General features: G+C 48.4%; 1 protein-coding gene across 1 annotated transcript in view; it reads right to left on the bottom strand.

Moving 5' to 3' along the window:
* MPPED1 (metallophosphoesterase domain containing 1) overlaps window positions 1-13,587 on the bottom strand; it is an 85,842-nt gene that overhangs the window by 63,780 nt on the left and 8,475 nt on the right. Inside the window, exon 2 of the mRNA XM_027854420.1 lies at window positions 9,260-9,441. Within this exon, the coding sequence (XP_027710221.1) occupies window positions 9,260-9,441 (182 nt within the window). The remainder of the gene's footprint in view (window positions 1-9,259; window positions 9,442-13,587) is intronic.

Genomic DNA, 13,587 nt, shown 5'->3' with positions numbered 1-13,587 from the left:
CAGCTGACAGAGTCATTTTCCCGAAGCGGAGGCCTGGCCATGTTAGCTCCCCTTCTCAGAAATCTCCAGTGGCTTCCTGTCCCTTTCAGGATCCAGCGTAAAACCTACTGCTGCTTGGCTTTCAAAGCCCTTCACAACCTGGCCCCTCAGATTTTCCAGCCTCCTCACTGTTCCTGCCTTCCAGGCATGTTACGGTCCATTCACACAGGACTTGTCGCTGTTCTGCACAGAGGTGGCTCCAACACCATCACCCATGTTGGGAATATTCTCCCTCCTCACCTTGGGACCCCCTGGTTTCCTTCCAGGCTCACGCCCTTCCTCTGTGAAGACTCTGCTAACCCACCGGCTAGTGTATCCATTTTCTATAGATTAGAGATCTATTTACATAGGTTCACGCTTTGTCCCCATTGGAATGTAAGCCTCTTGAGAGCCAGAGCTGCTGTACTTTTATCTCGGTATCACCAGTGCCTAGCACAGAGTAGTCAAGTAATAAATATTATTGATTGATTGAAACCCCCCTCTTTGTTTGGCTCCCTTCCTGTCCTCTGCCTGGTGAGTCCTGGTATTGTATATTCAGAGATACCATCAGCTCCAACCCTTTTGTTTTATAGAGGAAGAAACTGAGGGTCAGGGTAGGGAAAGGAACTGGGCCCCAGTGAGAAGGAATCAGAGCTAGCTCTGGCACTCAGGGCCTCTAATTCCAAATGGAGGGCTCTTTCCACAGTGCTCCACTTCTTCTCCTCCTTCCTCTGCTCTCTCTCATATCTCCCTCCTCTGAATACCTCCAACATGACTCCTCTCACATCCTTCAATGGGCAATTTATCAATTAGGGGCTTGTGGCCTGTCTCCTGCTGGACTCAGCTATGACTCTTGATTTGCCCCAGAAGTCTTGCCTCTTCAGCCCGAGTGTGATAGTGTGGATGGAGGGCTGGCTGACTTCCCGATCTGGAGCCAAGAAGACTTGACTTTCCATCCTGCCTGTGATTCTTCCTGGCTAGATGACCATAAGCTAGTTGCTGAGCCTCAGTTTCCTCATCTGTTAAATGGATAAGAGGGCTTCTAAAGTGAAGACCCTGTAATCCAATAAGGGCTGTTGTAGTCAGAGATCCTGAGACTCTAATATTAACCTCTGTAGGCAGGGCAGAAATGAAGATGGGAAATCTCTTCTTTCAATTGTCAGGGGAAAAACAAAGCACCCCAGGGTTCCCAGTTCCTGATTCTATTTGGGATATGGATAAATAAATATATATATATATACACACACACACACACACACACAAGGAAAACTCAGGAAGATACTCCACTGAGAAATGCCGTCAACGTCATCCTCATTTGGAATGGAAAGTCAGAAGTCGTTTCTGCCCCCCCCCCATGGGTTCTCCCCCTCCCACCCCGTCTGGGATCTGCTGGAGTCTGTGCTGCATTTCTTTATTAATTACCTTAATCTACTCTTGTAAATCTGTAGGTAGCCTCTGGAAGATTATTGTAAAGGCTTTCAATAAGATTAATGAACAGGGAAGAGGCTGGTAGTGAATTTCAAATTCATTAACTGAGTCACGTCGCTCACATTCATATATCAGGCAGGGTGGGGAAATGACATTCAAACAGAATCCAGCCCGCTATCTGCCGTAAGGAATCCACTGCGTGTGAAGGTGAGGTGGATTAAAGAGACACACAAGGGGATGGCAATGGGGCCATCATGTGGTCTCAGCCTGCATGTATGGTAAGCTCCATGAGAGTGGGGGCCGTGTCCTGCCTCGACTTTCTGTGTCCCCCCAGTTCAGCCCACAGGTAATACTTTGTAAATGTGGGCTGAATTGGAGCTAGCTAATCCAACCTCTCTTGTTTTACAAAGAAGGAAACTGAGGCTCATAAATTGGAAATTTGCAGTAGTCATGTGCATGATGACAATGATACCTCACATTTGCATTTTGGTCCAAACCTGTGATTTCCAGTGCAGGACTCCCTCCACCGAGGCAAGTCAACCTGTGCTCTATAACCAGAAACCTTTATACATATAGTTTCATCTGAGCCTCAGAAGAACCCTGTGAAGTAGGTTTTACAGGTATTAGTAGACCCATTACATAGACCAGGAAAGTGAGTTTCAAAGAAGTGAACTTATTTGCCCAAGATCACACAGCTGGTTAGTGTCAGAGGTGGGGTTTGTGCATAGAACTTCTCAACTCTCCCACCATTCCAGATCATAGAGGTGGCTGGCAACAGAGACAGGTCTAGATCTCAGGTCTCCTAATTCCAGATCCAGCTCTCTCTGAGTGGCCTCTCCAAACCTGAAGTTCATTTTAAATTGAGAGACACCATTAGGTCACATAAAGAACACAGGGCTTGGAGTTAGGAGAGTCCTAAGTTGAATTTTCTGCCTTGGAAGGAGGAAGAGATAGTGAGATAAGTGAGACCTCTTCAAGGAAGAGCAGAGCATCCCTGGGGGAAGCTGGAGGCTGCTCCATGAGTCTAGTACAAATGGACATGTCCTGTGTCCTGTGCTGTGCACCCCTAGGAAGGTCTGCCATGCTATGCTGGGCTGTGCTGGGCTGGGCTAAAGATGGCCTGACATCTTGAGCAGAAAGAGCACCTGAGGGTTTGAAAAATGACAACTCTATTTCAAGGTAAATGTACGATTTTGATGACAAGTTTGTCCTGAATTTGAATTTACTAGCTGTGTAAACTTAGGAAAATCGTTTAACCTCTCTGAGTCTTCGTTTCCTCATCCGTAGAACCAGGGTAATGATCCTTGCCCTGGCTATGATGACTGATTGTGAAAATAGGTATGTATGTAACTTTAAAACATCTTGGAGAACATCTAGTCCTCTCCTTACTAGGGCAGAAATCCCCCCTCCCTGCCAGAGTATTGATGACATGGGGTCATCAGTATCTACTTGAATGCCTCTAAGGCATGGAGAACTCACTATCAAGGTGGCCTCAATTGGGAACAAGTATAATGGCTGCGAAGTTTGTTCTGCTATCACACCTAAAACTACCTTTCTCCAGCTGCCACCCATTACTCCTGGTTCTGACCTCTGCTATTGGGGTAAAATAGCCAGGGAAGGGCAAAGAAGTAAATTGGAAATCTGTGTGTGGTATACAATTTAATGGCTAACCCAAATAGAATAGAACTGACCCTTGAAAGCTGAAAGATAGATTCTAGCTAGGCTCGTTCCCTTTAAAATGTAATAAATTATTTAATTAATCAGAAATAAATAATTTAATTTACTATGGAAATTAAATACAGTTGATTAATCTTTGGGTCACAATGACAAGGCAGTGAGAGCTGTATGCTCATGCCTGGTTGTTGACCCAGCGCTGGCTACAGTGGTTTTTTCTTCTGGAATCCCAGGATTGGTGCAGAACCTACAAGGTATCAGGTCTAGACCCTAACCTTTCTACAGCATTCCTAACAAAAGGCCCTCCCACCTCTGCTTCAATACGTCCAGGGATGCGGAGCTCACTACTTAACAAGGCAGCCTGATCCCTTCTGAATGTTAGATAGCTGTTCCTTAGACTAGATTAGGTTCTCCCACCCTTCCCCACAGTGGGTCTAGATCTGCCCTCTGGGGCTACACAAAAGGAACCTCTTAAACAGTGGCCTTGCTTCTCATCTACAAAGAGCTCTGGGTCCTCCAGTGCTGGAGGGTTCAGTGCCCAGTGGAATGCCCTCCCTTCTCACCCTCACCCTCACCTCTTGGTTTCCCTGGCTTCCTTCAAGTGCCTTAAAAAATCTCACCTTCTCCAGGAAGAAGCCCTCCCACCGCCTCAATGCCGGGCCTTCCCTCCCTTTGTTGTCCCCAGTCAATCCTGTCTCTGTCTAGTTTGTACCTGTTTACGTGTTGTCTCCCCCCCCCCCCCCCTTAGACTGTGAGCTCCGGGGAGCACAGACTGTTCTTTCCCTTTCTTTGTGCCCCAAGCATTTAATTATTTAGCTTTTTAAATTTTGTTTTATTTTTTGCAAGGCAATCGGGGTTACAAGACTTGCCCACAGTCACACAGCTAGTAAGATGCCCCAAGCATTTAGCTCCCTGCCTGGCACGTGGCAGATACCTAATTAGTACTGGTTAACTGACCTTTCACCTTCTCAGCTCCCTGCTCCCTCCCAAGTCCGACAGTCTCTGCCTCTCTGCTCCTAACGGTTTGGTGAAACTTTCACTCTTTCTCTAACCTGACCGGTTTGCCTTCCTCTAGTCGATAAACAGAAAGCAGCTGAACCTGGTTCAGGTGCCTCCAAGCAGGCCGTGGGGTCCCTGATTCGCCCGAGGCTGATTTCTGCTTGAGCAGTTTGCTTGGCTGGGGGTGGGGAGAGTTCAGTCACAGCCCATGCCGGGAACATGACGCTTGTGTTTGCCCAGGCCTAGACCGGAGCCTGGTTCGGTTCCCTCCTGGAATCGTCAGTGTAGACTGTGGTGTGGGTGATCCAGATCACCCCACATGCACACACTCACACACGTCGTCTATAATGGCAAGGCTGCATTTCTTTGCCTAAATTCTCCCGAAGGTCTGTGTGACCTCAGGTGAATCATTTATACCCAACTGGCCCCACAATAACAGGGGTGTGGCATTCCCTCCCTGGCAAGTCCAGTCTGCGTGATAAATCTCACAGTGATTTTCACACACCCTGTGGGTATCTTTACTCGGCTGTTTGCTGCCCCTGCCCCAGTGACCATAGTGGGGCGTGGACATGGGGGCAGGAGCCCTGAAGTTGGCACCAGCTCTGGCTCCTGAGGGGCTCAGAACTCGGGCCGTTTGTCTTCTCTTCCTTGGGCTCCCAGGGGGAAAAGAGAAACCAAATCACCCACTGGGATCCCTTCATCTGAGCCGCTGCTGCAAGCCTCTTAGAAGACCAGTTAGAAATAACCTTAGAGATTATTCAGTCAGAAAACCTTCCATGTACTCATGTAAGAACAGGGAATGGCAGAGCTGGGAGGGGCCTTAGAACAGGGAATGGCAGAGCTGGGAGGGCCCTTAGAATAGGGAATGGCAGAGTTGTGAGGGGCCTTGGAACAGGGAATATCAGAGCTGGGAGCGAACTTAGAACAGGGAATGTCAGGGATGGGAGGGACCTTAGAACACAGAACACAGAATGTCAGATGAGAATATGGCCTTATAGGTGATCTAGTCTATAGCCCTCCATTTCTAGACAAGGACATTAAGATCCAGAGCAAGGAAGTTTAAGGAAGTCTGGCTTTATCCTACCGGGACCCAGAAAGGTAAGTCAGCCTCTACTTAAATACTTCCAGGGACAGGGAGTTTATAACCTCCCAAAGCAGCCACGTTACTTTGTAGCCACATTTTGTCTATGTTGTAAATTGAATTCCTAGCAGGCCTGAAGAATGATGCCCCAACCTCACGCACATTTTAACACATTTTTGAATTACTGTGTATTCACAGAGTACGTTATTAGGATTTCCAGTTAAAAATCAATATTTATTAGTTAGAGCCTGCCAAAAATAGGATAAGGACTTGATTGCAAATATTTGTTAAGACTGAAAAAAGCCAAACATTTCTCTCGTTACATCTCCATCTCCAGGCTGCTGGTTTGCAGCTCTGCGCCGTCACTCGCCAACTCCTTCCTAGGAAGCTAAACTATGGCTAAGCCCACAGGAGATGGCCGGGCGAGGTGCCCCAGAGCCAGGGAGCTCACTCCCTGGGCCACCACACTGACTGTATGCTCTTGGAGCTCAGTTTCCATAAGAGAACGGATGGGTTAGCAATGACCTCTAAGTACCTCCCACCCCTGTTCTAAGGCTCCCTGCTCCCAGTTCTGACAATCTAGGTTCTAAGATCCCTCCCAGCCCTGACATCCCCAGTTCTAAGGCCCCTCTCCACTTTGACATCCCCTGTTCTAAGCTGCCTCCCAGATCTGACATTCACTGCTCTGAGGCCCCTCCCAGTTCTGACATCCCCTACACAAGCTCCTTTCTAGCTGTGCCTAGGATTTCTCTGCTAGCTCCTGGCCCCTGCACCCAAACCCAGCTTCCAGATCAGGTAAATCAGTTCAGGGCAGAGCAGCCCCATGTGAGCCAGCTCTGTCATCTCTAGAAACAATGCCAATCAATTTTCTCACAATGCACCATGGTCTTTTCTTTTTTTAAGGGTGAGAAGCACCCCCAGCACAAGCCCTGGTAGGAGGCTGTATAAATCACCCCATGCCCGCCCGGAGAGACAGCAGCGCCGCTCTCCCCGCCAAGTGAGGCCCACAGACGGCATGTGCGCTGGCTCTGCCTTGGCCAGGACTGGAGCTCCCACACATCGCTTCCCTCCATTTGGCCTCCATCCCTGCTGGTGCAGCTGAGCCTCTGCTTGGGAAGCCGGCAGCCCCCGGGGAAAGAGACAATGTTCCAGCCATCCCAGAGAGCTTTCCCTCGTTTCTTGTCCCCCAGGCGAGCACCTCCCGGTGGCACAGAAGGGCCTTTATGTAGATGGTTCACGAGGGGGCCTACTGCAGCCATCTCTTCCATTCCCAAGCTCTGGCCCAATTCCCACCCACCTGGACTGTGACAATTGCCTCCTGGAGGGCCCCCTGCTCTCACTTCCTCTCCATGCCATCGTCAAAGGAATTGTCCAGTGTCGCTCCACGGCTCAAGAGTCTCCCATGACTACCCAGTTCCCACAAGATGAAGTCCTGATTCCTTAACCTGGCATTGAAGGCACTCTCTACATTGAAGGTCCAAATTTGTTCTTCCGGTCTGATCCGACATTGCTCTCATCAAGCACTGATCAATCACAGACACTTCAATAAGCAGTACTTGGTGCCAGGCACTGTGTGAAGCATTGGGGATGCAAAAGCTTTAGTAAAAATGTCTACTTGCAAGAGGTTATTTTCTCCAGGAGAAACAAAAAGTGCATAGATAGGTATATGCAAAATAGACACAGAGTGATGGGAATGGTTGGGGCCCCAGCAGCAGAGGGTATAGGAAGAGCTTCATGCGGATGGTGTTTGAGCTGAATGTAGAAGGAAAATGGAGATTCCAAGGGGCAGAGACAAATCCCCTCTGCTGTCTCTTACCTCCCCGCCTTTGTTAACACTGCTCCTTCTCCCTGGAATGGCTTCACCTCCCTCCCTCCCGTTTTTATCTATGTAGAATTCCTAAGTTTCCACTTCACGATGGAACACAAGGAGCCTTTGTCTGGTGAATGATGAATGGATGGATGGATGGATAGATGGATAGAAGAATGGGTGGATAAATGGATGAATGAATGGATGGATAAATGGATGTATGAAGGGATAGATGGATGAATAGATGGATGGATGGATGGATGGATGAGTGGATAGATGGTTGGATGGATGGATAGATGGGTAGAAAATGGGTGGATAAATGAATGGATGAATAGATGGATGGATGGATGGATGAAAATGAAGGGCACTGGTTAATCACTTACTGTGGGTGTGTGCACGTCTGAGCATACATTGTGTGTCTATGTATGTATGTTTGTTGTGTGTATGTCTGTGATGGTGGTGGGGATCTGCACAGCTGTGGGGCAAAAAAAAATGACTGGGTGAAAATAAGGAGACCACTTGAGTTTGAATCTGGGCTCTGACATTCATTATCCAGGCTAAGTCACGTCACCTCTCTAGTCTCTCTTTCCTCATCTGCAAAATGGGCAAAATGATACTTCCCGGGATTGGAAATAGCTAGGAGGAGCTGTCCACAGAGTGCTGGGTCTGGAGTCAGGAAGACCTGAGTTCAGATGTGACCTCAGGTACTTAAGAGCTGTGTGACCCTGGGCAGGTGTTTTAATCTCAGTTTGCCTCAGGTTCTTCATCTAGAAAATAGAGATAACAATAGCACCTCCCTCCCAGGGCTGCTGTCGGGCTCAAGTGAGATAGGACTTGCAAAGCATTTAGCACAGGCCTGGCACAGAGCAAGCGCTAGAGAAATAATAGCTATTATTATATGCCTGTTGTTCAGTCATTTCCCTCGTGTCCGACTCTTTGTGACCCTGTTTGAAGCTTTCTTGGCAGAGATACTGGAATGTTTTGCCATTTCCTTGTCCAGTTCATTTTACAGATGAGGAAACTGAAGCAAACCGGGTTAAATGACTTGCCCAGGGCTACACGGCTCATAAGTGTCTGAGGTCAGATTTGAACTCAGGTTTTCCTGACTCCAAGGCTGGCGTTCTATCCATTGTGCTATGTACCTGCCCCTATACACCTAAACTATAATAATGATAATTATCATTATCATCATCTGTCATGTGCATAGCTTAAGCAAGTAACAAGCATTCATTTATTAACTGCCTTCCATGTGCCAGGTGGTATGTTCAGTGTTGAGGACATAATTCCTGCTCTGAGGGGATTTGCAGTCTATCCCACGGCCACCACTTCCATGACTTCTTTCCTGAAGCCTCCCAACCCCCACAGGAAGTTAGCAGTCAGTCATCTCTACTTCTATGGCCTTATCTCAAAGCTTTGTGTCTATATAGGCTTTTCTAGTTATAGAGTATATATATATATATATATATATATTATAAATATATGTATATAGATACATAAATTACACACACACAGAATAGAGTATATATATGCAGTTATAGAGTATATAACTTTTCTAGTCATAAAGTATGTATATAAAATTTTATATAATCAATAAATATATTTAATATTAATAAATATAAACAATAAACAAATAAAACATAACATAATATATTAAAATATATAAATATATATTTTTAAAAGGGTCTCATAGGGACCTGGCTCCTTGTGAGGGCAGCAGGACAGGACCATTATAAGATCAGAGCTGGAAGGGACCTTGGAGACCTTCTAGGCCACCCCCTCCATTCTTAGATGAGGAGCCTGAGGTCCACAGTGGGGCCCTGATTTCGGCTCTATACCAGGAAGGCCTTCCTACCACTTAGCGCTCTCTAACAGTGGAATGGCTTGCATCAGCCAGCAGTAGGCTCCCCATCGCTGGAGATATTCCAAAGGAGGCAGGATGACCACTCATCATCCAGGGATATTCCTGCTACTGATGTCGTCTGGTGTCTCTCCCGGGCCTGAGCGTCTCTGATTCAATGCTCCTAAGCATGATTCTCTCCAGTTTCTAAGTGAGGAAATCGACACTCAGAAGAGGCCAGTCCTTGGCCAGGCGGCAGAGCTAGACTTTGAACCCTAGACGCTTGGCCCTCCCCTTAGGACCCTTCCCAACACGGGATGGTGGACTCTTTGGACAGAGGCTGCTTCCTGTTGGTGAAGGCTATAACTGGGCTGGGAAATGAGCCTGTCACTCAAGTACGCCATGGGTCACTTACCTAGCCATTCGTTGAATTTCTTGACTTCGCTGGGGAGCCCCAGCTCCGTGAAGTCCCCGGCGTGGATTAGAACATCTCCGTAGGGCATCTGGATGGGATCTGTCCTGGAGTGGGTGTCGGAGACACAAACAAAGCGAGTGTAGCCTGGAGGCTTGGGGGCATCATGGGGGACTGGATCCACCCTGCAGGAGAAGGAGGCAACATGGGTCACTGGGAGCCCCCGGGAAGGAAGGAAGCAGGTTTCTTCAGACCCCCAAGCTGGGAAATGGCCCCAGTTTGTCCAGAGAAAATGGGAGGCTGTTATAGCTGGAAGGAACCTGAGAGATCACCCAGTCCAACCCTCCCAGAATACCAAGAAGCAAACTAAGGCTCAGAGACAGGGAGGGGCACACAGCAAAGTTGTTTAGAGACTCGTAGGATCAGGCTCGTAGATTAAACTCCAGAAGGACCTGCAGAATTCACCCTATTTTGCAGATGAGGAAACTGAGGGCTAGAGATTCAGCAACCCATTCAGGTAGACCTTTGACTCCATAGACTTTCCATACGAGTGGCAGGGCCAGGGCATTCTGTCCGACACTTGCCACTTGGGTGACCTTGGGCAAATTCCTGGGCCTCTTTTGCTCCGTCCTGTCTCTGCCACTACCCCTGATTTTGAGGCCACCTTTGTCACTCTACTTTTTGGGGCCTCAGTTTCCCTCTCTGTAAAATGAGGCAATTGGATTGCATGGCCTCCCAGGACCCGGTTGGTGTGGTGCTACTTCCCTGCCCTCACACAACTGCCCCGTTTGCAAGGTTCGACCATCTTCCAATTCTTCAGCGCTGACATTTCTGTCTCTCCGTGAGAACGCCACTCGAGGAGTTTTGTTCCAATCTAATTATACCACAAACCCAACTCAGTATCATATCAGTTACATAAATACTTTTAAAGACATCTTTCTAATTAGACTCTTTTTTTCAGACAATATACTTCGAAGAAATTTAATTAACACATTATGAGAGGCATGGGTTCAGCATGCTAATGTGCTGGGAACACACGCACCCTCTGTCTCCCAGGCGGCAGCAGCCGCCACAGCCACTCTGCGGAACCTCTCCCGCTTGTTCACGCTCACAGACATCCGTGGAGAAGCAAGGCAGCATGCAGTTAGGAGGCATCAGATGGGAGATGGAGGAAAGAAACTCTCCTCCCAGAGCCAGCGGCAAGGGTGGTTTGGAAAGCCCTTCAGACATTAGAACAAGAGAGGATCTTCTCAGACCCCATGGGATGTGTATGGCCAGCCAGGGACTCTGTTTCAGTTTCCCTCACTCTAGTTAAGCTATCTTCCCCTTCACCTTGTTAGCTGTATGACCCTGGACGAGTCACTACCTACCTCTCTTGGCCTCAGTTTCCTCACCTGTAAAATGAGGATTCTAACAGCACCCACTCAATGGGGTTGGTGGGAGGATGAAATGAGATAGTTCATGTCAGATGCTTTGCAATCCTTAAGGCGCCATGGAAATGCTAGCAATCACTATTATTAGAGAGCTTAGGAGAAAAATAATTGAGAGGTGCTGAGGAGAATCTGCCAGGGAGCCAAGCAAAGGCAAATGCTTTCGATATTCATTCCGAACAGGACAAGCCCAGCCATCCCTCATGGCCAGGGAAGCCTCCAACTGGAGCTGGAAGGGGCTCCGAGGCCAGAGAGTCCAACTGCCTGTCTCCAGAGGAGACCGAAGTGACCCCCAGCTGGGTAGGGCCTTCCTGACTCCACGTCCAGAGCCCTCCCTCCACCAAGTCACAAGGCCTGGGGGGACAAGCACCTGCTTTGGAGTCAGAGGACACCCACTCCTGATGCTTCCTACCCGTGGGATCTTGGGTAAATCCCTGATCTAATCCGGCCTCCGTTTCCTTCTCTGGACAATGAGAGCCTTGGACCAGATCATCTTTCCAGCTCTAGACACCAGGATCTCTACGATGCCTTTGGGAGATCAGAACTGCAGACTATCTGCCCTAGAGCCACAGGAAGCACCCAGTCCAAGCCCCACACTTTACAGGGAAGGAAATTGAGCCACAGAAAAGGCCAGTGATGCACCTGGGGCCATCCAGCTGGGAAGTCCAAAGATAGGATTTGGATCCAAATCCCTGGCCTTTCCCCCTATGCCACCCGGCTCAGGCTCTCAGCCATCAAAGAGGCAGTGGGAAGGAGAGACTGAGCAGCGAAGGTGAAGCGGGGAGGACGGGCAGGGGCCCCGGATGTTCTACTTGGCGCCCTGCGTGTCTCGATGCTGGAATATCACTGTCGCTCTTTTCTCAGTGCTTTAATTAAGAGTACTCTTATTTTAACTTATACCCCGAGGCTTCCGAGCTTATGATGCAAACCTAATAATCCCAAAAGGAAAATAAATACACTTTTATTGTACATGCCTATAGCTGTTTGTAATTAAAAAAAACGAAAACAAAAATCCTCCCTTCTTTTTGGAACCTGGGCATTTTGCTGCAGTGGGCCCGTTGAGAGAGAGAGAGAGAGAGAGAGAGAGAGGTGACTAGTCCAAGGTCACACAGCCCAATGACAGAAACTGAGCTGGGCTTAGCATGGAGGCCTCTTGAAGGCCAACTCTGGGCCTTTCCCATTCCAGTTCAGTGGAAGGGTTACATGCAACCATTACTGGACATCGTGTGGGCATTGGAAATAGAATTGTTATAGGGGCCACTTGGACGCTGTAACTGGATTTTAAGTCAGGGACATGGGTTCAAATCCTGGCTCTGCCCCTGCAGAGTAGTTAACCTCTACGGACCTAAATGAGGGGGTTGGATTAGAAAACCTGGAAGGTCCCTCTGGGTTCTAAGGCCAGGTTCCTGGGCTACCAGAAGGCCACCCAGCTGCCTCGAGGATGTTCCCCAAGTATTCTAGCGGTCCTTCAGCTTGAAGCCTTGTCCAATAGCCTCCCATGGAACAGAAGCTCCTTGTGGGTAGGGCTGATTCACCTGCACAGGGCCTGGCACACAGTAAGTGTTGAATAAATTCTTGTTCTTCGATGGATCACATTTCAAGGGCTGTCAGTGTAGACAGACATCTAGACTGGTATAGACCGCAACCCCACTAAGATTAATAGACAGACTTTGAGGGTTGGCATAATAGAAAAAAGCCTCTGCCCTCGGCCAATGCAGCACTGAGACTTTTTCCAACGATCTGGGGGCGGGATGCACATGGCAGACACGTAGGCCCCCACAGGAGGCCTGACCAGAGCATGGGCTCCATACCCACCCTACTGTTAGGCATCAGACGGAGTCAATGGTGGGGAGGTCTGCCTGCGTCTCCCTTGGGCTCCCAGCTTCTCTTAAAAATTCAGCTCGGCTAAATGACCTGGCAGATGGAATGATGGGCTTGGAGTCAGCCTATCTCAAACACTCACTACTTCCTGGCTGTGCCACCCTGAGCAAGTCACTTAGACTTTCAGCCTCAGTTTCCTCATCTGTGAAATGGGAACAATAATAAGCCTTACTTTACAAAATCATCTTGAGGATCAAATGAGATCCTATTTGTAAAGTACTTCTATAATGTCAGCTATTATTATTGTTATTATTATTATTACCCATCTTCTGTAGGAAGTCTCTCCTATTCTCCTCCCCATTGCCAGTGCCATCCCTCCAAGGTTACTTTCCATTTATACTATATATACCCTGGACATACCATGTTATTTACAGGTGAGGTTTTTGAGGGCTGTAACTGGTTTTGCCTTTCTTTGTATGCTCGTATATACACATAGCACAGTGCCTGATGCACAGTAAGCAATTAATGAATACTTATTTACTGACTGACTTGACTGGGATACAGCACAGTTAAAACCCAGGACAGCCCTGAAATGAAGAGGCTGACCAGGGTTGTGTTCTTGTAGGCAATGGGGAACTACAGAAGGTCTTGGGCAAGGCAGTATGCACCTGGCCTCCCCTACTAGACCATGCATTCCTGGAGGGCAGAGGCAGGGTCTTACCTTGCAGTGGCTGGCCTGCCAGTGCTGAGCCCTAGCCTGGGCACCCCAGAGGTGGGGGGTATCTATCATAATTATTCACCAGTCACCCTTCTGCAGCACCACCACTTGTGGCTGAAGGAGGATGTGGTCAAGCCTTCCAGGGCCACAGCTCCTCCTTTGTAAGCTTTAGTCATACTTACTCCCTCCCTCTCTCCCTTCCTTCCTTCCCTTCTTCCTTCCTTTCTTCCTTCCTTCCTTCCTTCCCTCCCTTCCTTTTTCTTCTCCCTTCGCTTCCTTCCATTCCTTCCTCCCTTCTTTCCTTCTCTCCTTTCCCTTCCTTCCTTCTCTTCCTTTCTTTTCTTCTTTTCCCTTCCTTCCTT

This window comes from Vombatus ursinus, unplaced genomic scaffold (assembly GCF_900497805.2).
Source record: "Vombatus ursinus unplaced genomic scaffold, bare-nosed wombat genome assembly UNPS02010394.1, whole genome shotgun sequence".
Taxonomy (NCBI): domain Eukaryota; kingdom Metazoa; phylum Chordata; class Mammalia; order Diprotodontia; family Vombatidae; genus Vombatus; species Vombatus ursinus.
This window is presented reverse-complemented; position numbering and strand designations above follow the sequence as displayed.